The 22825-nt window shown below is 49.1% G+C and overlaps 1 protein-coding gene across 1 annotated transcript; it reads right to left on the reverse strand.

Moving 5' to 3' along the window:
- Window positions 1-2094: 2094 nt before the first annotated feature.
- On the reverse strand, window positions 2095-14852 carry LOC144225650 (cationic amino acid transporter 3-like). Its single transcript, XM_077756900.1, has 12 exons — window positions 14669-14852; window positions 7835-8248; window positions 7015-7173; window positions 5379-5556; window positions 5087-5199; window positions 4714-4936; window positions 4414-4553; window positions 3988-4090; window positions 3360-3562; window positions 2990-3156; window positions 2557-2665; window positions 2095-2388 (listed from the first exon to the last, which is right to left on the reverse strand). The coding sequence occupies exons 2-12, from the start codon at window positions 8205-8207 to the stop codon at window positions 2270-2272; spliced, it is 1887 nt and encodes a 628-aa protein (XP_077613026.1). The 5' UTR covers window positions 8208-8248; window positions 14669-14852; the 3' UTR covers window positions 2095-2269.
- Window positions 14853-22825: the final 7973 nt, after the last annotated feature.

Below are 22825 nucleotides of genomic sequence, written 5' to 3' on the forward strand. Positions count from 1 at the left end.
CCCTTGGCTGAGGTCTTTCAAAGCACATCCAAAATCTTATGTTTCAAAAGCAGCCACAATACCATCATCATGCTGCACAAAATCAGGTGACAAAATGACTTCTGTAGCAAAAGACAAGGCAGAACATTCCTGCAAATGTCAGTATCTGGCTCTTGTTGACTAGTCAGCATCCTTTAATCTGCAACAGTTAACCTGGGGTTCGGATCAGGTCATTTTAGGCTTTTCCTGGAGAACTGCCCGCATTCTGGTTTTGGCTGCTTGGGCTTTCTGTAGACATATGACCCTATCCCTGATGGCTTTTATTATTAGCCAATGGTTGCCAAGGGCTTGATTAACATTCTCCTTCAGTTCCCCACCAACCCTTCTGGAGCAGTGCTCTGCGTGGCCTGTCGCAGCCGGCTGGGATGCGCGTGTGTCTGCTGTCCAGTTAGTGGTGACAAGAATAATCAACCTCTTCCATCAGACTTGCGCCTGAATTTGTCTCCAATAACTAGTGTTTCCTACCCCCACTGTTTTCACGAGAACTTGCAAGATGGCGATTTTTCTAATTGGTTAATCCTCCTGCTGTTTTTAAATTCACCAAATTGGGGCACCTGGGTGGTTCAGTCGGTTGAGCGTCCGACTTCGGCTCAGGTCATAATCTCACGGTTCAGGGATTCAAGCCCTGCATTGGGCTCTGTGCTGATACTCGGAGCCTGGAGCCTGTTTTGGATTCTGTGTCTCCCTCTCTCACTTCCTCCCCCCCACTTGCGCGCTCTCTCTCTCAAATATAAATAAGCATTAAAAAAATTAAAATTCACCATATTAACTTTGCTGTTCATTTCATTGACCTCCATCCCCACAATGGCCATATTCTTTACTCTACTGCTGACCCCACAGACAATCCTGTACTTGGCTCCTGCCACCATCTTCAGCATCCACAATCTCAATTTCAAGTGTTCTGTGCTGCACCAGACTGATCTTGTCTTTTAGTTCTACCCACATATACCACGTATCCACCACCATTACTTCCCACAGGGTCCCTGCCTCAGGCAATGCAATTCCCTTCAGTTCACGACTTTTCCTCACCAACCTACTGTGTCACTCTGAAAGTATGACCGAAAACGTAAAGACACATGATCACTTACTTACACAAGCTGATAAGCCAACTATATCTCAATAAAGCTGACGAGAAAATAAAAATGACCAATTCTCTTGGACATTATGAAATGATGCACTTCACCTGATATTACTGTCTTTCTTAGAGTCTCCATTGTCTGATGTTAAAATAGCTACGCCAGCTTCCTGTTACCACTTGCACGATGTGTCTCTTTGCTTCCTTTTTTTAATGTTTGTTTTTGAGAGGGAGAGAGCGCAAGCAGGGGAGGAGCAGAGAGGGACAGAGGATCTGAAGTGGGCTCTGCACTGATAGCAGTGAGTATGATATGGGGCTCAACTCCACGAACTGGGAGATTATGACCTGAGCCAAAGTTGGACACTCAGTGAACTGAGCCACCCAGGTGCCCCTCTTCCCTTCCTTTTATTTCTACTCTGTTTGTGCTCTAATATTTAAAGTACAGTTCTTCAGGGACACTGGGCTGGCTCAGTTGGTAGAGCATGCAAGTCTTGATCTCAGGATCATAAGTTTGAGCCTCAAGTTGAGGGTAGAGACTACTTTAAAAATTTTAAGTAAAAAATAAAGTACAATTCTTGAGGCGCCTGGGAGGCTCCGTCGGTTAAGCATCCGACTTCGGCCCAGGCCATGATCTCATGGTTCATGGGTTCAAGCCTGCACCGGGCTCTGTGCTGACGGCTCAGAGCCTGCAGCTGGCTTCGGATTCTGTGCTTCCCTATCTCTCTCTCTGTCCCTTCCCTGCTCACACTCTGTCTCTCCTTCTCAAAAATAAACATTAAAAAGAAAAAACAAAGTACAATTCTTGACACAGTATAGAGGGGACAGCTACATTTTCCTCCCATGTGGAAATAGGCACCAGAAGGCACTGCTTACATGCAGGTGGTATTTTATTTGTCCCTCTGGTTGCTGAGTATGTTGCTGGTGCTTTGTGAAAATTCATCTTGCTGCACATTTATGAAGTAAGCAATTTTGTGTGTATAATTCTTTTAAAAGTTTACTTAAAAAATAAGAGTAAAGGCATTTTTGCCCCCTGGAAATAAATACAGTGCTCTGAGTGCATCCTACCTTCATACTCGTAGAGGCTCAGAGTGTCCCTTGAACCAGAAGCTACCTCCAGTGTGTGGAGGGATTCTACACGGCATCTCTGCCCTGTGGTTAAGCTAATTCAGCACCGGGGGTGTTTCTGTCAAAAGTCTGGGAGCTTGAGGCTGGTGGCTGTTGATCACTGCTCTCCAAGCTGTGTCGGATCCCATATCCAAAGTATATAGCAAATCCTAGAAGGGAAACGAGACAACGTGATGGAAAAGGACGCACTCCCCCGACTTAGAAGTGCCCAACAGGCCTCCTATCATGGCGTCTTGAGACAGTTCTGGGGAAAGTAGTAGGAAGAGGGTTGAGTTGTGGCCCTTGAGAAGCTGCTTCTCCCCCAGAAAACCACTTACCGATCACCATCCAGAGGCCAAATCGGGCCCAGGTCTCGGCGGTCATCTGCATCATCAGGTAAACATTCACAAAGATGCTCACCAGCGGGAGCATGGGCAATGCAGGGACCTGTGGGCAAAGTCAGGTCAGTCCCTGAACACAGCACAGGTGTCTGGCAGGGAGGTGCCCCCGCCAGCCCCACCTGGGCGGGAAGGAAGACTCCAGTCCTGTGCTCTGCATTCACTGCCTACTCACATCAGGTATCCCATGGAAGGTTCTGGAAGGAGTGGGCAGAGGTAAATGGAGGTAAGCAAGTACTGAGTGTAGATCAGGGAAATGGTTCATGGTTTCAGCGGCTGACCATTTTCTTGCCTGGCCTGGCCCAGAATGGTAGACCTTAAAGCATAGTTCATTCACTCAAGGTCAATAGTCTGGGGACATAAGGTCACCTACCCTGAAGTGGAGAGGAGTGGGGTTCTGGGGCTGTCTCCAGATGATGAAAGTGAGCCCAAAAATGAGCAGCAGCAGCAGCCCAGCCCCTGTAGTATATGCCGGGTCTCCAGAGAGCAGATGGCTAGGCCACTCGGCCAGCATCAGGCACAGGACGGTCAGCAAGGGAGCTGCAGGGGTCGAGACGGAGGAGGACAGGTCCAAGTCCAGAAGCCAAACATGTGGAGAGCTCGGGTCACCCCCCCAACCCCAACAGCGGCCCCCTCGGGAAAGGCCACCATCTCTCTGAGACTCTTCCTCGCCTACCAAAGACACAACCTCCCACCTCGTCCCACCAGTTTCAGAATGCCACAGAGAGGGCTCCACTGCTCACCAAGCAGCAGGGCGCACCCGTACACGATCCAGCCAGACTTCCGAGTAGGGGTGGTGCTGGCAGGGTTGTGCAGACCGGTCGTGGTCCGTGAGGTTCCCGCTTTAGGTACAGATTCCAAAGAACTTGCTTCAAGTGCAGGCTTTATCGCAATTATTTCCATCTCTGTTTTCTCGTGCTTGCTTAAAGTCTGGTCTGGCTGGTACCTAAAGGAGAGGCATCAAGGCAGTATTAACACCAGCCCCTGCCCCTCCAACATCGGACAGCCTAATCAGGCCCATTTCCCGCCCCGGGGTGCAGCAGAACGCTTAGGAGGCAGCGTGGCAGCAAGAGACGATTAGCAGCTCAGCAAGCCCCACGCATCCAAGACGCCCAGCAAGATGCAAGAGGAGGCTTGGGGCGCCTGGGGGGCTCAGTCATTTAAGCATCTGACTTTGGCTCAGGTCACGATCGCAGAGTCTGTGGGTTCGAGCCCTGCGTCAGGCTCTGTGCTGCCAGCTCAGAGCCTGGAGCCTGCTTCAGATTCTGTGTCTCCCTCTCTCCCTGCCCCTCCTCAGCTCACACTCTGTCTCTCTCTCTCTCTCCATAATAAACATTAAAATTTTTTTGAAGAAAAGATGCAAGAGCTTACCTGAGGACAAGGACAGAAAAGACCACCAGGGAGTAAGCAAGCAAGGTCCCAGTTGACATCAGGTCCACAAGATCAGTGAGCTCGAAGAGGAATGCCATCAATGCTGGGACAAGGCACAGACAAGGTGGGTGAGGGGGTGAGGAGCCACTGCAAATAACCACTGAGGAAACTGATCAAAAGAGTGGGTGTGGGGGGCGCCTGGGTGGCTCAGTCAGTTGGGCGTGCGACTTTGATTTCGGCTCAGGTCGTGATCTCTCAGTTTGTGAGACTGAGCCCCACATCAGGCTCCCCGCTGACAGCTCGGAGCCTCCTTGGGAGTCTCTCTCCCTCTCTCTCTGGCCCTCTCCAACTCGTGCACACCCATATGCTCTCTCAAAGTAAATACACAAACATTTTTTTAAAATGGTTTTTTTTTTTCTTACTTACCTGCAAAAGTTCCAGACACGATAGTGGCCACAATGGGGGTACGTGTGCGAGGATGAATCCAGGCGAGGCCCCGGAAAAGAAGTCCATCATTTGCCATTGCATAGATCACTCGAGGTATGGGGAACATGGTACCCAGCAGGCTGGGGGAGACAAGGGGGATGTGCGTGAGCTCAGGGAGCAAGGGAGACCCCAGTCGGCGTACGGTCAGGCGTCTCTCGCTCTTGACTCTCACTCCCAAGGGCTGGGACACCTGAGAGTCTGATACCACTGATACCACGCAGGCAGAAGGCGGACACTGACCTGGATGAAAGGGCACAGAGGGTTCCGGCAGCCACAGTGTATCTGGCCGGGTCCCACCCTACGTAGAGAAACGCCTGTGGCAAGGGGCTGCTGGCATGAATCTGGTAGTAGGGCATCATGAGGGTGAGTGCTGCCGAGACACCAAAATACGCCAAAAAGCAGACGAAGAGCGAGATTATGATGCCCAAGGGGATGGATCGTTGGGGGTCACGGGCTTCCTCCCCTGCAGGAAGAGTGGAAGCACTGGGTCAGGAAAACATGGGGGCGAAGGTGCAAAATCCTCTTCCCTCTTACACGTCCCTCCTACCAACCCCACGCCCAAGGGCAGCCCAACTGCGCCCAAGCCCCTGATGGGACGGGATGACTGTGGTACCTGTGGTGGCAATGCAATCGAAACCAATGAACGCGTAGAAACACGTAGCTGCTCCATGGAGAATCCCCTCAATACCGAAGGGCATAAACCCTCCAGAGCCCAGAGGGCCCAAGCTGTGGTGAGAGGGAACAAGAACGGGCGCGTGCTGCTCAGCCACCTCCACTGATGGCTCAGTCAACACGACAAGACCTGGGCTCCGTTCCCCACGCTCGTCATCTGCATCCCCCCACCCCTCCNTGTTCCCAGCTTGACACCCCGCACGCCCTACCACGGCCAGCAGTGCCCACCTCACCTAGAAGTGTCGTTGGTTTCGGAGATGGCCAGTTTGTAGTCGTGTTCAGTGAGCTGCCAATGGTGCAGATCTCCCTTAATGAAGCCGCAGAGAATGACAAAGCTGAGAACCAAAAGGTTCACGCCCGTGAAGATCTTGGTGACCAGGGCCGACTCGCTAGCTCCCAGAACCAGGAGTCCTGTGGGAAAGATGGAGTGTGGCATCTGCCCAACAACCAAGCCCACGCAGACAGACAGACAGACCAGTGGTTTCCAGGGGCTGGAGGGGACAGCGGTGGGCAGCGCCTGCTCAGTAAGCACGAGGTTCCCCTTTGGGGTGCTGGTCCCTTTGGGTTTTGGGACTAGACAGGGGTGGACAACGCTGTGGGCGTGCTAAGTGCCACCGAAAGGTACGCTCTAAGATGGCTAGTTTCTCACTGTGGTAATCAGCTTGCGATATACAGGTGTATCAAATCACCGTGTTGTACCCCTTAAACTTGCACAATGGTGCACATCAATTAAATCTCAGTAAAGCTGGGAATAATAAAATGAAGTGGTGATTTGATGCTATGTGAATTTCACCTCAATTTTTTCTTATTTTTTTAATGTTTATTTATTTTTGAGACAGAGACGGAGAGCGAGCAGAGGAGGGGCAGAGAGAGAGAGAGAGAGAGAGGGAGAATCTGAAGCAGGCTCCAGGCTCTGAGCTCTCACCACACAGCCCGATGTAGGGCTCAAACCCATGAACCGTGAGATCATGACCTGAGCCGAAGTTAGATACTTAACCAACTGAGTCACCCAGGTGCCTCTCATCTCAATTATATTTTATTTTATTTAAAAAACAATTTAATGGTTTATTTATTTTTGAGAGAGAGAGACAGCGTGAGCAGGGGAGGGTCAGAGAGAGAGGGAGACACAGAATCTGAAGCAGCTCCAGGCTCTGTGCTGGGGCCCGAATCCACAAACCGTGAGCCAAAGCTGGACGCTCAACCGAATGAGCCACCCAGGCGCCCCTCAATTAAATTTTAAAAACCTTTGGTCTCAGGGGCTCCTGGGTAGCTCAGTTGGTTAAGCATCTGACTTCAGCTCATGGCCTGTGGGTTCGAGCCTCGCACAGGGCTCTGTGCTGACAGCTCAGAGCCTGGATCTTGCTTCAGATTCTGTGTCTCCCTCTTTTTCTGCCCGCCCGTGCTGGTGCTGTCTATCTATCTGTCTGTCTATCTCTCTCTTTCTCTCAAAAATAAGCTTAAAAAATGTTTTTAAAGATTTTTTAAAAAACCCTTGATCTCAGTGCAGCAGAAGAAATGTGTCAGTCTAAGTAAATGATTCTCAGGGGGTGGCTTTATTCCCCAAAGAACATGTGGGCAATGTCTGGAGACATTCTGATTTTCATAATTTGGGGGGTGCATGCCACTGGCATCTAGTGAGTAGAAGTCAGGGATGCTACTCAAAATCCAGCATGAATTAAAACAACAACATAGACACCTACAATGTACAGGACAGTTGTCCACAGCAAAGACTGATCCACCCCAAATGTCAATAGTGCCCGGGGACGGAAGCAGTGGCCTCTCTGACCTGCCTTCCAGGGTCTCCCACCATGCCTCGCACAGGACTCCCTCCACACCCGGCTCCCCCGTCCTAGACGCCCCCAGCCTCACCAGTGAGCAGCAGCACCAGGCCCAGCGCGAAAAAGTCCAGGTGCGTGGCCAGCACGTGGGGGACGTGCAGAACGAGAGTTTCCCGCAGCACCTGCAGGACACGGTTCCCAACCAGGCTGTCGAAGGCAGAGCTCCAGGCCCTGGCCACGCTGGCGGTGCCTGAGGCGACGGAGGCAGAAACATCCGCTCAGGAACATGAGCTGAACTCCTACTATGCACCATGGGAGCTATCTTGGGGAGGAAAAAGACGCCAGACAGAACACCTAATCTCTAAGAGTTTCCTCTCATGGGGTGGGGAGAGCAGACACAGATGGTTCACAAGACAGGTCAACTATTTTAGGGGCAACAGAGTGGCTCAATCTGTTGAGCATCTGACTTCAGCTCAGCTCATGATCTCATGGTCCTGGAGTTCGAGCCCCATGTTGGGCTCCGTGCTGACAGCTCAGAGCCTGGATCCTGCTTCAGATTCTGTCTCCCTCTCTCTCTGCCCCTCCCCAACTCCAGCTCGCTGGCGCGCGCTCTCTCTCTCAAATATAAACATTAAAATTTGCAAAAAATAGTTTAAATAAACTAATACAGTTAGAAAGAGATCAAGATCAGGCAACGCAAGAAAATGGGGAAGTTGGCGGAAAAGGGAATGGGGCCTTGAAGTTGAGTAGAATAAAGTTTGGGGGGTTTTCCTGCGCTATTACCCCCACCCCCATGAGGTGGATAACAAGAAGGTCACAGAGGAGACTGAAGCCCCAGCACCCCATCCCACTCGCCTGACGTTGAGTCCCTTGTTCTCCCCCCGTGCCTCACCCCCGTCAGGCCATCTCACCAATGACATAGGAGAGTATGAGGTTCCAGCCAGTGATGAAAGCACACAACTGTCCCACTGTGACATAGCTGTAGAGATAGGCTGAGCCGGAGCCTGGCACGCGGGCCCCGAACTCCGCGTAGCAGAGCCCAGACAGCACAGAAGACATGGCGGCCACCAAGAAGCAGATGATGATCGCGGGCCCAGCTTTGTCCTTGGCCACCCCGCCAGCCAGGACATACACGCCTGCTCCCAGGGTGCTGCCCACGCCCAGGGCCACCAGATCTAGGGTGTCCAGGCAACGGGCCAGGCGGCTCCCAGCCCCCGTGCTGGGCACCAGGGGCCGCCTCCGCACCAGCTTCCTCCCAAACTGGCGGACCTGCTCACACAGCATCCAGGCAGGAGTTCAGGAGTCGATGGGGAGGAGGCCAAGATCTGGGGAGAAGACAAAAGAAAGCCATCGAGAGCGTCCATCCACCGTGGCCCTGGGAGTCATGGCCAGAACCAAATTCCCGGAGCAGCGGGGACTGAACACCTTGGGTTGACTTGCCCAGTCAACCATCCCCGGGCCTGAAACGTTTCCTGAAACTTAAGTAAGACTTTTAACACGTCTCAAAGTTACCAGGAGGGTAAGCGAAAGCTTTCAGGCCAGCCTGGCCCTCCGCTTCCTCCATATAAGCCGAGGGACGAGAGCCCTGACCTTTGAGACCAAATCATCCAGGTTCACACATGAGCCCGGTCGGATTTCGCACAAGCTACACGCCACTCTCTGCCCTCCACTCCATAAAACAGGGAAGATAGTCATTATCATCGTCATTCCCTCCCGCCCTGGTAATGTGGGAAGCGACGCTCACTTTGCAGGCTGTGGCGACCAGGGACGTGGCTCATCCTCCACACATGTCTACGCCAAGACCTGATGGCGCTGTGTCATCTGCCTGCAGAGCAAAATGGAACTGGAATTTTGAGCTGGGGCAGAATGAGACAGAATTTGCAGGGAGGGAGAGACTAGCCTGGCTCAGCCAGGGCCTGAAACCAGAGTGCCCTCCCAGTCACCTGGAGAGAGGGGGGCAGACTAACTGTCTCCCTCCGCTTGCCTGCTCCATTGAGGCGCAGAATGTTTCCTCAGTGAGCTGCTCTGCAGGGCAAGGCTGAGGGCGAAAGTGCAAGTTTAGCGTGTTGGAGAGAGCAGGGATCCAATAGCCAGGCCCCAGGTTGGAAGAATCTTGGGGCCACTGCTACCTGTCTGCCACTGAAAGGTCACCTTCTATGTCTTCCCCTGATGCTGCAGATGAACCCTTGGGTCCCGTTGGGAGGAACGGGAGATGGTCCCTCTACTGCAGATAAGGTGCTATTCCTCAAAAAATTAAAAGCAGAACTGCCATATGATCTGGCAACTCCAGCTTTGGGCATATACGTCCAAAAGAATTGGAAGTGGTCTCAGAGGCACCTGGGTGGCTCAGTCGGTTAAACGTCCGACTTCGGCTCAGATCATGATCTCAAGGTTCGTGGGTTTGAGCCCCACGTCGGGCTCTGCACTGATATTGAAAAGCCTGCCTGAGACTCTCTCCCGCTCTCTCTGTGCCTCCCAATTTGCGTGCACAGGTGTGCATGCCCTCTCTCTCTCAAAATAAACTTTATTTAAAAAGTAGGGTCTCAAAGAGATATTTGTATACCCCTGTTCATAGCATTATTCACAATAGCCGAAAGGTAGAATGAACCTAAACGCCCATCCATGAGGAAGGGATAAACAATGTGGTACATACATACCGGGTTTTTATTCGTTTTTGTTTTAATGTTAGCTCTTTGCCCAATGTGGGCTTGAACTCACAACCCTGAGATCAAGAGTTGTGTGTTCTAGGTGCCTGGCTGGCTCAGTCCGCTGAGCCCCNAGTGGGGGAGGGGCAGAGAGAGAGGGAGACACTGAATCTGAAGCAAGCTCCCTCCAGGCTCCGAGCTGCCAGGACAGAGTCCGACATGAGGCCCCAACCCCCACGTATCAAGAGTTGTGGAGATTGGTGGCCCATGAGGTCATGACCTGAGCCGAAGTCAGACACCTAACCGACCCATCCAGTCCCTAAAAGCCTGCCACTCTTGATCGCGGGTTTGAAGGCTGAAGTCTCACACTGGGTGATTACTTTAAAATATATACATTTTTTTAATTTTTAGAGAGAAAGAGAACAGGGGAGGGGGCAGAGAGACAGAGAGAGAGACATCTTAAGCAGGCTCCACTTTCAGCACAGAGCCGGACTCGGGGCTGGATCCCATGACCCTTGGATCATGACCTGAGCCTGAATCAAGAGTCGGACATTCAACCAACAGAGCCAGCCAGGCGCCCCCCCAAAGAAGTATTATTCAACCTTTAAAAGACAGGAAATTTCAGTACATGCTGCAACACAGATGAATCTTGAAGACATTATGGTAACTGAAGTATGCCAATCACAAAAAGACAGATGTATGATTCCACTTGTATGAAGTACCAAGAGTCATCACATTCGTGGAGACAGAAAGTAGAATGGGGTGGCCATGGGCTAGAGGGAGGGGGAGGAGCAGGTGTTTAACGGGGACAGAGTTTCATCTTGCAAGATGAAAAGAGTTCTGGAGATTGGTTCTACAACGTACAACTAAAATATGGTTTGAACGCCTGGGTGGCTCAGTCGGTTAAGCGTCCGACTGTGGCTCACGTCATGATCTCACAGTTCACAAGTTCGAGCCCCACGTGGGGCTCTGTGCTGACAGCTCAGAGCCTGGAGCCTGCTTCGGATCTGTGTCTCCCTCTTTCTCTCTCTCTGCCCCTCCCTACTCGTGCTCTGTCTCTCTCTCTCTAAAATAAATCTCTCTAAATGTCTCTTTAAAAAAATCTAAAAAAAAAATCTAATTTTTTTTTCTTTTTTTAATCTGCGTGAGTTACCTTCGGACGGGGCATTCTGTTCCATGGCACTTTTACCGTCTGGGGTCTTCTGACTTTGTATGAACGCACCTGCCCCCCACTCTCGATCTGACCTGCGGCCCAGTTAAAACGCTTTGCTGGGATTCCTGAAGGACTCAGCCGGCCGCGTCCAGGAAAGCGTTCTCTTCCTCCGGAAGGTGGCGCGGCGGCTCCAGCTGCGCGGCCGGTGCCGGGCGCGCGCTCCGGGCCGCTGCGCGCTCGCAGACGCGCAGGGCGGGGAGGTTTGGGGTCGGCGCTGGGGCTCCCCCTTCCCAAGCCCCAGCAATCTGTATGTGCCCTCTCCCAGGATCCCCCCTCCCCGGGTCGGGGAGGTCCCACCGCGCGCCTTGGCACCCTGCGCTCGGAGGGGCCGGGCACCCCCGCGCCGCTCCGCGTTCCCGGGGCGCGAGGGCGCTGCTGCCTGGTCCCTCCAGGTAGCCTGCGCTCGTGCGGTTCTCGCGGGTGGCGACACTGCCCAGGTGTGCACTCTCCTGGCTTCCCGAGCCTGGCCGGCACCCGATGCGCAGTGCGCGGGCCTGCTCCCGGACCCCGCAGCACCAGCCGAGGCGCCTTCGCGCCTGGGTGGGTGTCCAACTTGTTAATGGGGGGTAAAAAGGAGGCATTTCTTTCGCTGCCGTGATGCCGATGTCACTCCCTCTTGTTTTTCTCTGTCGTCTTTGGCGCATTTTTGTACTGAATTGTCTCTTTTCGTAGTAATTTGCAAGAGCTCTTCATGTACCCTTGCCTGTATCCTTCCCCACGCAGGGGGGCTGCCTTTCCCCTTTCTCAACGGTGTTTGGCTTTTTTATTTTTTAAAGAACTGCGGTCCTTAATATATAGTCTAATTTATGTATCTTCACTGTTAAGACTTTTTTGGCCTTTTTAGTAAATCTTAGCTTACTCCTAGATCGCAAAAACGTCCTTGTGTGTTGTCTTCTAAAAACATACTGTTGTGCCTTCTGATTTGAGGTTGGTGAATCATTTGTATTTGATTTGTGTGTGAGGAGAGAATCAAGATCCATTTGTTATGCCATAAAGTGTGGTAATGGGCCATTTTATTTGTTCTGTTGATCTGATTTTTTAAAAATTTTAATGTTTATTTTTTAGAGAGAGAGACAGAGCATGAGCCGGGGAGAGAGGGAGGGAGGGAGGGAGAGACAGAGAGACAGAGAGACAGAGAAAGAGAATCCGAGGCAGGCTCCAGGCTCCAAACTGTGAGCATAGATAGACGCAGGGCTGGAACCCACTTGCAGAGAGATCATGACCTGAGCTGAAGTCAGACGCTCAACCGACTGAGTCACCCTGGAACCCCTGATCTGAATTTTTCTTAATCTTTATTTTTGAAAGAGAGAGAGAGTGAGGGAGATGCAGAAAGAGAAAAGGGACAGAGGATCCTAAGTAGGCTCTGTGATGACAGCAGAGAGCCGGATGTGGATCCAGGTCTCGAACTCAGGAACAGTGACATCATGACCTGAGCTGAAGTCCAACACTTAACCAAGTGAGCCACCCAGGTGCCCCTGCCCAGGAATTATTTTGAATGTAAGTGTAAGAATTCAGAGGCATGTGAGCAACTGAGGAGAAAGAAATGAGTCCGAAGTGAGTCCCAGTGTGGGGCTCAAACTCACTGAGATCATGACCTGAACTGAAATCAAATCAAGAGTCCGGATGCCTAACTGATGGAGCCACCTAGGTCCCCCGTGGGCCATTATTTTTTATGGGTAAAGGCATCAGAAAAGACCCTAGGGATGAATACAGAAGGATGAGTGGTCTACGGCTGAGATAAGACTATGGCAGAATAAGGGGAGTCCGTGTTTGCACAAGACCACTGAAGCCCAGACTGATGTTGGAGGTGCACCAAGGGGATATAAGGTTGACTTTGCTAAGGCACAACCCTTGCACCTTCTCAGATACTCACTTCCACATGGAGTCCACCCAGTCATTGAGTCTTCAAGGATCCCGCCACCATATACAAAATTCTGACGTCAACATGGCTGGTGGAACCAGCCACAGTCCCCACTGCACCCCGGACCCAAGACCACTTCTATGACTCATCTTTCTTTTCCACCCAACACCTTCCAGATTCCTGTGGTGGGTCAGCACCATATCTTGTCTAAGTCATTTGTCCAGTAGGGTGATCTGGGCCCTTGTTTCTGAGAGGTCTGAATCATGCACTGCTAGGAAGCAAGGAGTTAGCAACTGGTCTATAATCCACTCTTCCTATCCTGACTTATGAACAAGCTAATCAGATCTCCTCCTTGGGGTGTTAGAGGAAACCAAACTAGACTCCTTATCTATGAAATGCTTTTAATAGGACATACCTGGTCTTTCTAGCTGGCTTATAGTAAACAAACCTGGGATTTATGGGTTTACAGGGCAGGGGCCATTGGAAAACAAGTCTGTTTAATCAGAGAATTCGAGGGGTGGGGAGGAGAAGTCATTGATCAAAGTAATGCCTTTGTGTATGTGAGGCCCCAATATACATCACTTAAATAAGGACCTCGAATCTTAAATCAGGGCCAAGTGTCGTTCCAGGGTGACAAGGAAGGGCCCAAGCGGCTGTGTTGGCCGCCTCAGACGTTCCCTCTGCTCTGCCTGTGTTTTGCAATTATCTGTATCCTTGGAATTACTGAAAGTTTGATGCCAGGTATCAAAAATCTCTGATTCATGGAGTCTTTCACCATCCCTTAGAGTTAGCTCTAAGTTAGCACAATAAAAGCGACTTTGCTTTTATTGTGTTGCAGGTTCCTTTTCACCCATGACTGCAGGGCACAGGGCATCCTCTGGGTCCCAGACACATGCGTTCCCCACCTCATTACGTGGCAGTGCCCCCAGCCCCCGGTAGTCATCACGGTGCGGTATCCATGCCCGTGAACCAACTCATTTCTCTGCCCATTGGTTCATCAGCACGGAAAGGCCACCGTAACCACCCAGGAACTCTTCCTGGTTCCTGATGGAAGTGTCACCCTTCTGAAAATGAAGACACCTCATCGAATAGGTCCTAAGTTTGGGGGGGAACAGGAAGCACAAATTCTTCAAGTGAGTCCCTAGAAATGAGAGGGATAAAAGCCAACTCTCTTTTCACCCCCTGAGGGCTAGACTTGTGCACTCTATCAGGGACACAGCACCTTATACTGACTGTTGTTAGTTGAACGCACATATTACATGTTCCAGGACAGCACCCCACTCCCACAGGCTGTTGTCCCTGAGCTGACAACCTGAGCTGAGCTGTTTCCAGGCCATTGTGTCATCGCACTGTGGCAGCTCCTTCTGTACAATGCAATATATGATGTGAACAGTGGTTTGTATAGTCATACACATGCTGAAGACCCATTTCAGCACAAAATGAACCCCCCCAGTCTGAGGAGGTTCCCATCATCAGCGCTCATTACTATAGCATATCCACTACATATAGCATCCTCTCCACCTGGGTGTTGAGGGACCTCTCTCTGGCGAATGCTCCCTGGAGGTCATTAACACAAGACGCAACGTTCTACATGTGTTGTGTGCCCCTTCACAGGTCATTGACCTACCATGTCCACAGACCACTTAGATGTCCATCTTTCAACCTTCTTTCCTTCCCTGACCAATAGGCTGGGCCACATTCCACTTCCTACAAGTGCATATTTAACCCAGTTTCAGGCCACGGCTCTGTCCATTCAAAGTGGGAGGCCATGGGTACCGCTCATAGCTCTGGCCGCTGGGATAATTCCCTATTGCCATGACTGCAGGGCCACCTCTGAGAAAGGCAGAGGTGTCAGTGGGCATCTTTAGGGGCACATGGCCCACCTTGAGTCAGGTTGGAGTTTCCTCCTCGCTCAGCTGCTCAGAGGGAAACCCCATGAGACCATAGTGTGAGGTCAAGAAGAAGCACCAATGTAACTGGGTTTGAAATACCGGGACCTGATGCCAATTCTTCATGTGTAACTTACCTGTGCCTTTTGGACCTTCTCAGCTCAATTCCTCAATGAGCCTCTTCCACGGTACAAGTAACGGCTGCCACACCCATCCAATTTGGGACCCGATACTCAGAGGGTCTAACTGCACCCAGATCATGATGGGCATTTCCAGCTATGTGGAGCCTTGATGTCCCACGCTCAGAGGCGTTCAGGATTGACTAGGATTCAGCCGCGATTCATGCCAGGAGTGAGGAGTTCTGCAACGGAAGGGACAGCCTTGCTTCGGAACCCTAGAATCCTTCTGTGAACATTCCGTAACCGATGTGTGTCAAACACTCCCTGGAGTGTCCTCACTACCACAGATACCACTCCACGTGGCTGGACCTGCTGGGACAGGAGCAGCAAGAGCCTTGTGCCACCATCTGGGACAGATTGCAGGACCTAGTCTTGCTCTGAGTACACCCAAAACCAGCTGACTTTACCTCACCCCAGAAATGAGTTGGGCAAGACTTTCCTAATGGAGCCATCCTAAGTACTCTTTTGGGTACCAATTATTTGGGGAAGTTTAGAACCTAGCATATGTATCAGGAGCTATCCTTCTCTTGGGGCACCTGGGTGGCTCAGTTGGTTGAGCAACTCAATTTCCAACATCCAACTCTTAATTTCGGCTCAGATCATTATCCCACAGTTCGTTAAGTTTGAGCCCCACACGAGGTTCTGTGCGGACAGCTAGCTCAGAGCCTGGAGCCTGCTTCAGATTCTGTGTCTTCCTCTCTCTCTGACCCTCCCATGCTTGTGCTGTCTCTCTCTCTCAAAAAGAAAATAAACATTAAAAATTTGAATTTCTGTGCTGAGGCATAGGAGCAGACGTACCCCAATGTTCATAGCAGCACTCTCCACAATAGCTAAAACATGGAAAGAGGCTAAGTGTCCATCAACAGATGAATGGATCAAGAAGATGTGGTTTATCTATACCATGGAATACTCCATGGCAATGAGAAACAATGAAATCTGGCCATGTGTAGCAACATGGATGGACCTTGAGGGTGTTATGCTGAGCGAAATAAGTCAGGCAGAGAAGGACAAATATCATATGTTTGCACGTATAGGAGGATTAGGAGGAACTTGACGGAGGAACAAGGGGGAGAAGAAGGGCGGAAATGGTGGGGGAAAGGGAGAGAGGCAAACCATGAGAGACTCTTGAATGCTGACAAAAACTGAGGACTGATGGATGTGGGGGGGAGGGGGGATGGGCATGGAGGAGGACACTTGTGGGGATGAGCACTGAGTGTTATGTGGAAACTAATTTGACAATAAACTATTTGTAAAAAAATATATATATATGGATTTCTGTATGTTTGTTTTTAGTAAGCTCCTATGGAGCCCAACGTAGGCCTTAGAACTGAAGGCCCTGAGATCAAGACCTGAGCTGAGATCAAGAGTCAGATGTTTAACCAACTGAGCCACTTAAATGCTCCAAATTTCTGCAGGTTTACTAACTTATAAGTAGAGTGCCCTGCCAGGGGGGAAAAAAAAAGAAAAGAAAAGCCTCCATAAGGACAATGAGTCCTCCAGACACTTGACCTAAGGAGCTGAATCTGTTACTGAAAAGCTCACAGATGAGTTAACTGACAACTTGAATTAGCTTAGAACATTCCAGTACTTTAGCTGCATTCCCCCTTCAAATATGATGCGATCTCCTTAAACTATAAACTCATATGGGTTTGTCTGTGTGTTCTCTATCTCTGGTGTCTACAACAGTGTTCTCTATCTCTGGTGTCTACAACAGTGACCAGTAGAGTCAGCCAGTTGATATTTGTTGAATAAATGGGTGGCTTCAGTGGGGAACAAAAAAGACCAATTTCAAAGATACTACCTACATTCCAGTAAATGGCCATGTGATAAAGAGATATAAAATTTAATGTAAAGGGGAGCCTGGGTGGCTCAGTTGGTTAAGCATCGACCTCGGCTGAGGTCGTGATCTCATGGTCTGTGAGTTCAAGCCCTGCATCGGGCTCTGTACTGACAGCTCAGAGCCTGGAGCCTGCTTCGGATTCTGTGTCTCCTTCTCTGCCCCTTCCCCGCTCCCACTTTGTCTCTTCCTCTCAAAAACAGATAAACATTAAAAAAAATAAAAATTTAATATCAAGAAGCAATAAATATGCTCCAGAAAAACGAGGCAGTATAAATGGATGAAGACTGATGGATGCTTCTTAAGACAGGATGCTTAGGACAGCACTTACTTGTTTTGGTTTGGGGATGGAGAGGGTGTTGTGTGTATTTTTATTTCAAGGCGGTGATAGCAGAGATTTGTAAGAAGTGAGAGAAGCCACGTGACTGGTAGAAGAACATTACAGTGTTCAGTCTATAAAAAGGTCATCAAGATGGGGGTCAAGAGCCTCACTAAGGAAGTGCAGCAGTTGATACTGTCTAAGGCAGAGTTTCTCTGCTTGTTATTACTGACCTTTGGGCCTGAGGATTCTTTGCTGTGGGGGCTGTACTGTGCAGTGTGGGATGTTTAGCCTCCAACCCACCAGATGGCAGTAAAATCTTCCTCTCCCTGGTTGTCACAACCAAAAATGTCTCCAGATACTGATAGAGGTCTGCTGAAGGGTAAAATTTACCCCAGTCAAGAGCCCCTACTGGTCTAAGGCACCAGACAGTGCAGTCTAATAGCACGTCTTTCAAATTCACCGGCTGTTTGAAGATGTAGGATGAACGGTAGTCAGATTTCAGTCCCAAAGAGCAGTAAAACTTATTGCAGCCTTCGGTGGGATGTGAATGGCGATGGATAAATACTGTCTACTCACTTTGGAGGGAAAACCAAGCCTTCAGGAATTTCAGAGCAAAAGTGTGAAAGATTAGTCAGAGGAGATAGTTGAAAACGCCAGTGGTGTAGTTGATGTCATTCCATTGATTCCAGCAGGCTTGGGGAAGTGGTTTACAGGTGAAGGTGAACAGGAGATTGCCTCAGAGTATAAACGATTTGAGAGCTATAATAAGATTAGAGAGACTGACCCAGACACTGATAAGAAATTAATCCCAGTGGGGCGCCTGGGTGGCATAGTCGGTTAGGCGTCCGACTTTCGCTTAGGTCATGATCTCACGGTTTGTGGGTTCCAGCCCCACGTCGGGCTCTGTGCTGACTGCCAGCTCAGAGCCTGGAGCCTATTTCAGTCTGTATCTCCCTCTCTCTCTCCTAGAAATAAATAAAAATATTTAAAAAAAAAAGAAAGAAATTAATCCCAGTTATTTGGGGGAGTACTGGTCAGTATCCTTTCCTGGCACTGGTCCTCTAGGTAGGCAATGAGTGTTGGCTAGTGGGTGAGGCTCCAAGGTGAATTCCTGGGGACATCAACTCCCATCCTTCTAAAGATGGTGACTGAGCTAACAACTTCCAACCCTGCCTATGTGTCAGAACCATCTGAGGATTGCATGCAAATCTTTATGCTTAGGCCCCGCCTGCAGAGATTTGAGTTGATTGACCGGACCCTGGGGTGGAGCCCTGGGCATTTTTAAAACTTCAGCCTACGATGACAAGATAGAGCCATGGTTGAAAAACACAACTAACTCAGATTCATTAACGTCTTCCAGTCTCTCCCTGAAGCTTTAGGCTTATCCTTGAGGTATGCTTTTTCAGACTCAGGTGGAATTTCTGAAACCATTTAATTTTAAAAAGTTTAGATCCTCTGCTCCTCCCAGGTGACAGGAGGCCAAATCTTCTTGGGTGGTGCCAGTGGCATCTATGAGATGTATGACTTTCACACCATGGTGAAGGTCAGAGTAAATGGATTTAACTGTACTTGGGCACTGATCACCAGATCTGCTTTTAACTCTGGTAAGATGGATATTGTCCCCACCGATGACCCCTTCAATTACCTCAACTACGTGGTGTTGCAATAGGATTCCACTCATGGCAAGCTCAATGGCACAGTCAAGGCTTGTCATCAACCAGAAGCCCATGTCCATCTTCCAGGATCAAGAGCATCATATGGGGTGAACCCTGTGCTGAATAAACTGTGGGGTCTGCCAGTGTCCTCACTGCTCTGGAGAAGGCTGGCGCTCACTTAAAGAGTGGAGCTGAGAGGGTCATTATCTCTGTCCTATCTGCTGACACGCCTCGTGTTTTGCGATGGGCGTGAGCCATGAGAATGAGGACAGCTCCCTGAAGGTTGTCGGCAATGTCTCCCTTACCACCAACTCCTTGGCCCCTGCAGGCCAAGGTCACCCATGACAATTCTGTCATCGTGGAAGGACTTACAGTCAGAAGACCATGGACAGCCTCTCTGGGGAGCTGGGGCCTAATGAGCCCGGCTTCTACTGGCACAGTCAAGGCTGTTGGCAAGGTCATCCCTAAGCTTCAGCTCATGACCTTCTGTGTCCCTACAGCCAACGTGGGTCCTTCTGAAGCTGTTCAATATGGTGGCATCAAGAAGGTGGTGAAGTCAGCATAAGAGGGCCCCTACAGGGCATCCTGGGCAACACGGATTTTTCTGCATCTGTAATAGGGACACCTAGTCTTCGATCTCTGTTGCTGGTTCTGGCACCACATTAAGCTCATTTCCTGGTATGACAGTGAATTTGACTGCAGTGTGGCCTCTAAGGCATAAAAGCCCTGGACTTCTGGCACCAGCAAGGGCTCAAAAGGAAGAGAGAGGACCTCAGCTGCTGGGAAGTCCCGGCCCCAATTCAGTCACCCAATACAGTATCTCCCATCCTTGACAGTGTCCCTCCCAGACCCCCTTGGGGCAGGGGAGGGGGCTTAGGGAGCGGTACCTTGTCCTGTGCAATTAATACAGTACACCGTACCCAGACAATGTAAGTAAATAAAATATAAAATATACAATAAGATGTAAAATTAGGGGCGCCTGGGTGGCTCAGTCGGTTAAGTGTCTGACTTTGGCTCAGGTCATGATCTCACGGTGGGTTTCAGCCCAGACAGGCTGTCAGCACAGAGCCTGGAGCCTGTTTCAGATTCTCTGTCTCCCTCTCTCTCTAACTCTCTCCTGCTCACTCTGTCTCTCTCTCTCTGTCTCTCTCAGAAATAAATAAAAAACATTAAAAATTTTTTAAAAATAAGATGTAAAATTAAATTAAATATAAAATTAAATGAATTAAGTGTACAATTAAAATAAAGCAAAATTTTAGGGGCATCTGGGTGGCTCAGTTAGTTAAGCACCTGACTTTGGCTCAGATCATGATCTCATGATTCATTGGTTTAGGCCCCACATCGGGCTCTGTACTGACAGCTCAGAGCCTGGAGCCTGCCTCTGATGTCTCCCTCTCTCTTTTCTCCTCCCTTGCTTGTGCTTTCTCTCTCTCTCAAAAAATAAATAAAACATATAAAAGACAAGGGTCGCCTGGGTGGCTCAGTTGGTTAAGTGTCCGACTCTTGATTTCAGCTCAGGTCATGATCTCATGGTTTGTGAGTTCGAGCCCCACATCAGGCTCCACACTGACAGTGCAGAGCCTGTTTGGGATTCTATCTTTCTCCCTCTCTCTCCGCCCCTCCCTTATTCCCTCCGTGTCTCTCAAACTAAAAAAATAAACTCAAATATATATATATATATGACTATATAAAATAAAATTAAAAATAAAGTAAAAACAAAGTATAAAATACAATAATATAAAATGTGAAGTAAAATAAAGAAAACAAAGTATAGTGAAACCTAGAAAAAGAGGAATGAGCTACCTCAAAAATATTTGAAATATAAAGATTATCTTTCATTTTTTTTTTAACATTTTTTTTTTAATTTCTATACCCAACTTGGGGCTCAAACTGATGACCCTGAGATCAAGAGCTGCATGCTCTTCCAACTGAGCCAGGTAGGTAACCCTTTCCTTTAAAAAAAATAAATAAAAAAAACCTAGGGCACCTGGGGAGCTCAGTTGGTTAAGCATCGGCCTTCAGCTCAGGTCATGATCTCATGGTTTGTGAATTTGAGCCCCACGTCAGGCTCTGTTGACAGATCAGAGCCTGGAGCCTGCTTTAGATTCTGTGTCTCCCTCTCTCTCTGCCCCTCCCCCGCTCATGCTCTGTCTCTGTCTCAAAAATAAATAAAACGTTAAAAAAATATTTTTTAAAAAACAAAAAACAAAAACAAAACAGTGTCTGACTTCAGCTCAGGTCATGATCTCATGGTTTGTGAATTTGAGCCCCACGTCAGGCTCTGTTGACAGCTCAGGGCCGGGAGCCTGCTTCAGATTTTGTGTCTCCTATCTCTGCCCCTCCCCTGTTCATACTCTGTCTCTCTCTCAAAAATAAATTAAAATGTTTAAAAAAAAATGTTTCCTATAGAATTTAAGTCCTCCTGAGGCCAACCTGTAGCAGCTGGTCCTTTCCCAAGAAAGGGGAAAAACTGTACCCAAAGTCAGAAACAAGCAAGCTAAGGGTTTAGCCCCTTTGACTAGACTGATGGTAACAACTTGAGGGAACATGTGACTTTGCACCTCTGATAAGTGGACTTTATGTGACTTTCTCAGTGGCTTTTTAAAAAAAATGTAGGTGAAATGCACTTAACACAAAATTAACCATTTTATTTTATTTATTTTGGTGGGGTAGAGAACAAGCCAGGGGGGTGGGGGGGCAGAGAGAGAGGGAAAGAGAATCCCAAACAGACTGTTTCACACTGAGCCAGACACATTCTCAGTCCCACAATGGTGAGATCATGACCTGAGCCAAAATCAAGAGTCAGACACTTAACCGGCTGAGCCACCCAGGAAGTGCCCCAACTGTTTTATTTTTAAGATTTTTAAAAAGTAATCTCTACCCTCAAATTGGGGCTCAAACTCATGATCCCAAAATCAAGAGATGCTCCACCGACTGGACCAGCCAGGCACCCCCTAATTAACCATTTTATTTTTAAAGTACTTTTTTCTTAATGTTTATTTTTCAGAGTAAGAGAGAGCATGAGCGGGTGAGGAGCAGACAGAGAGGGACACAGAGAATCCCAAGCAGGCTCCAGGCTCCGAGCTGTCAGCATGGAGCACGACACAGGGCTCAAACCCATGAACCATGAGATCACGCCCTGAGCCAAAGTCGGACCGCCCAGGGGCGCTTGGGTGGCTTAGTCGGTTAAGTGTCCGACTTTCGATTAGGTCATGATCTCGCGGTTCGTGGGTTCGAGCCCCGCGTCGGGCTCTGTGCTGACTGCCGGCTCAGAGCCTGGAGCCTGTTTCAGTCTGTGACTCCCTCTCTCTCTGACTCTCCCCTGCTCATGCTATCTCTCTCTCTCTCCTAGAGATAAATAAAACATTAAAAAAAATAAAAAAATAAAAAAACCCAAAGTCGGACCGCCCAGGCGGCCCCCTAATTAACCATTTTAAAGGCAACAATTCAGTGGCTTCAGTACACCCACGATGTTGTACAATCACCACCTGTATCTGGAATCAAAACGCTTTCATTACCCCCCAAATAATCCCTGTGCTCATTAAGCAGTTACTCTCCATTCTATCTACCCCTAACCCATCCATCAACAGATGAATAAGCCAAGTATGGTATATCCATGCACTGGATGGAGTCCAAGTCAGCCACAGATACAAGGGTTTTGAAAACAGCATGCTCAGTGAAAACTGAGATGCAAGAGGTCACATAGTGTATGATCTCATTTATGTGAAATATCCCTAATAGGTAAATCCATAAACACGAAGCAGAATGGTGGCTCTTTTGAAAGCGGTTTTGGATACTACCGGAAGATGAAATTATGGTTTACAAGTTGTTGGTGTCTGATTCACCATTCAAGATGATTCATCGCCTCTCGGAATCATTATTTGTTACTCCAGTTCACCAGAGATGATGCTGATTATCGGATGATGATGATGTGATTATTTCTCATTATCCAATCATCATGTCTGATTATGAGGATTTTTTTTTTTTAACTGCTGAAATGATAGGAAAGTTGGCTGAATGTTTTCTGGTCCAGAATACAAAACCCAAAACAAAAGGCAGGCAGAAATCCAGTTACAAGAAGTAGGCTTGTTAGTACTATTTCTCAAGTATCTTTGCTTAGCCTCTGTATGTTTGTTTCTATGCAATGATCCCATTAAGTCAAGGTTTTCTTGGCTCACTTGTGGGCCCTCTGGCTCCCCCCGTGGGTTTTAGGGGCAATAGCACCTTGCTGGTCAAAGCGAGGTAAAAATATGAGGTAAATATTGCCTCTGACGCTTACTGGTTATGGGACACTGGCCAAG

The sequence above is a fragment of the Crocuta crocuta genome, unplaced genomic scaffold (genome assembly GCF_008692635.1).
Source record: "Crocuta crocuta isolate KB4526 unplaced genomic scaffold, BGI_CrCroc_1.0 scaffold142, whole genome shotgun sequence".
Classification (NCBI taxonomy): Eukaryota; Metazoa; Chordata; class Mammalia; order Carnivora; family Hyaenidae; genus Crocuta; species Crocuta crocuta.

Coding starts and splice junctions, on each gene's coding strand:
- LOC144225650 (XM_077756900.1), bottom strand. CDS start 8,207: ATGCTGTGTGAGCAGGTCCGCCAGTTTGGGAGGAAGCTGGTGCGGAGG. Junction 5,200..5,378: donor GAAACCAACGACACTTCTAG/GTGAGGTGGGCA, acceptor CTCTCACCACAG/CTTGGGCCCTCTGGGCTCTG. Junction 3,563..3,987: donor TTTTCTGTCCTTGTCCTCAG/GTAAGCTCTTGC, acceptor CCTCTCCTTTAG/GTACCAGCCAGACCAGACTT.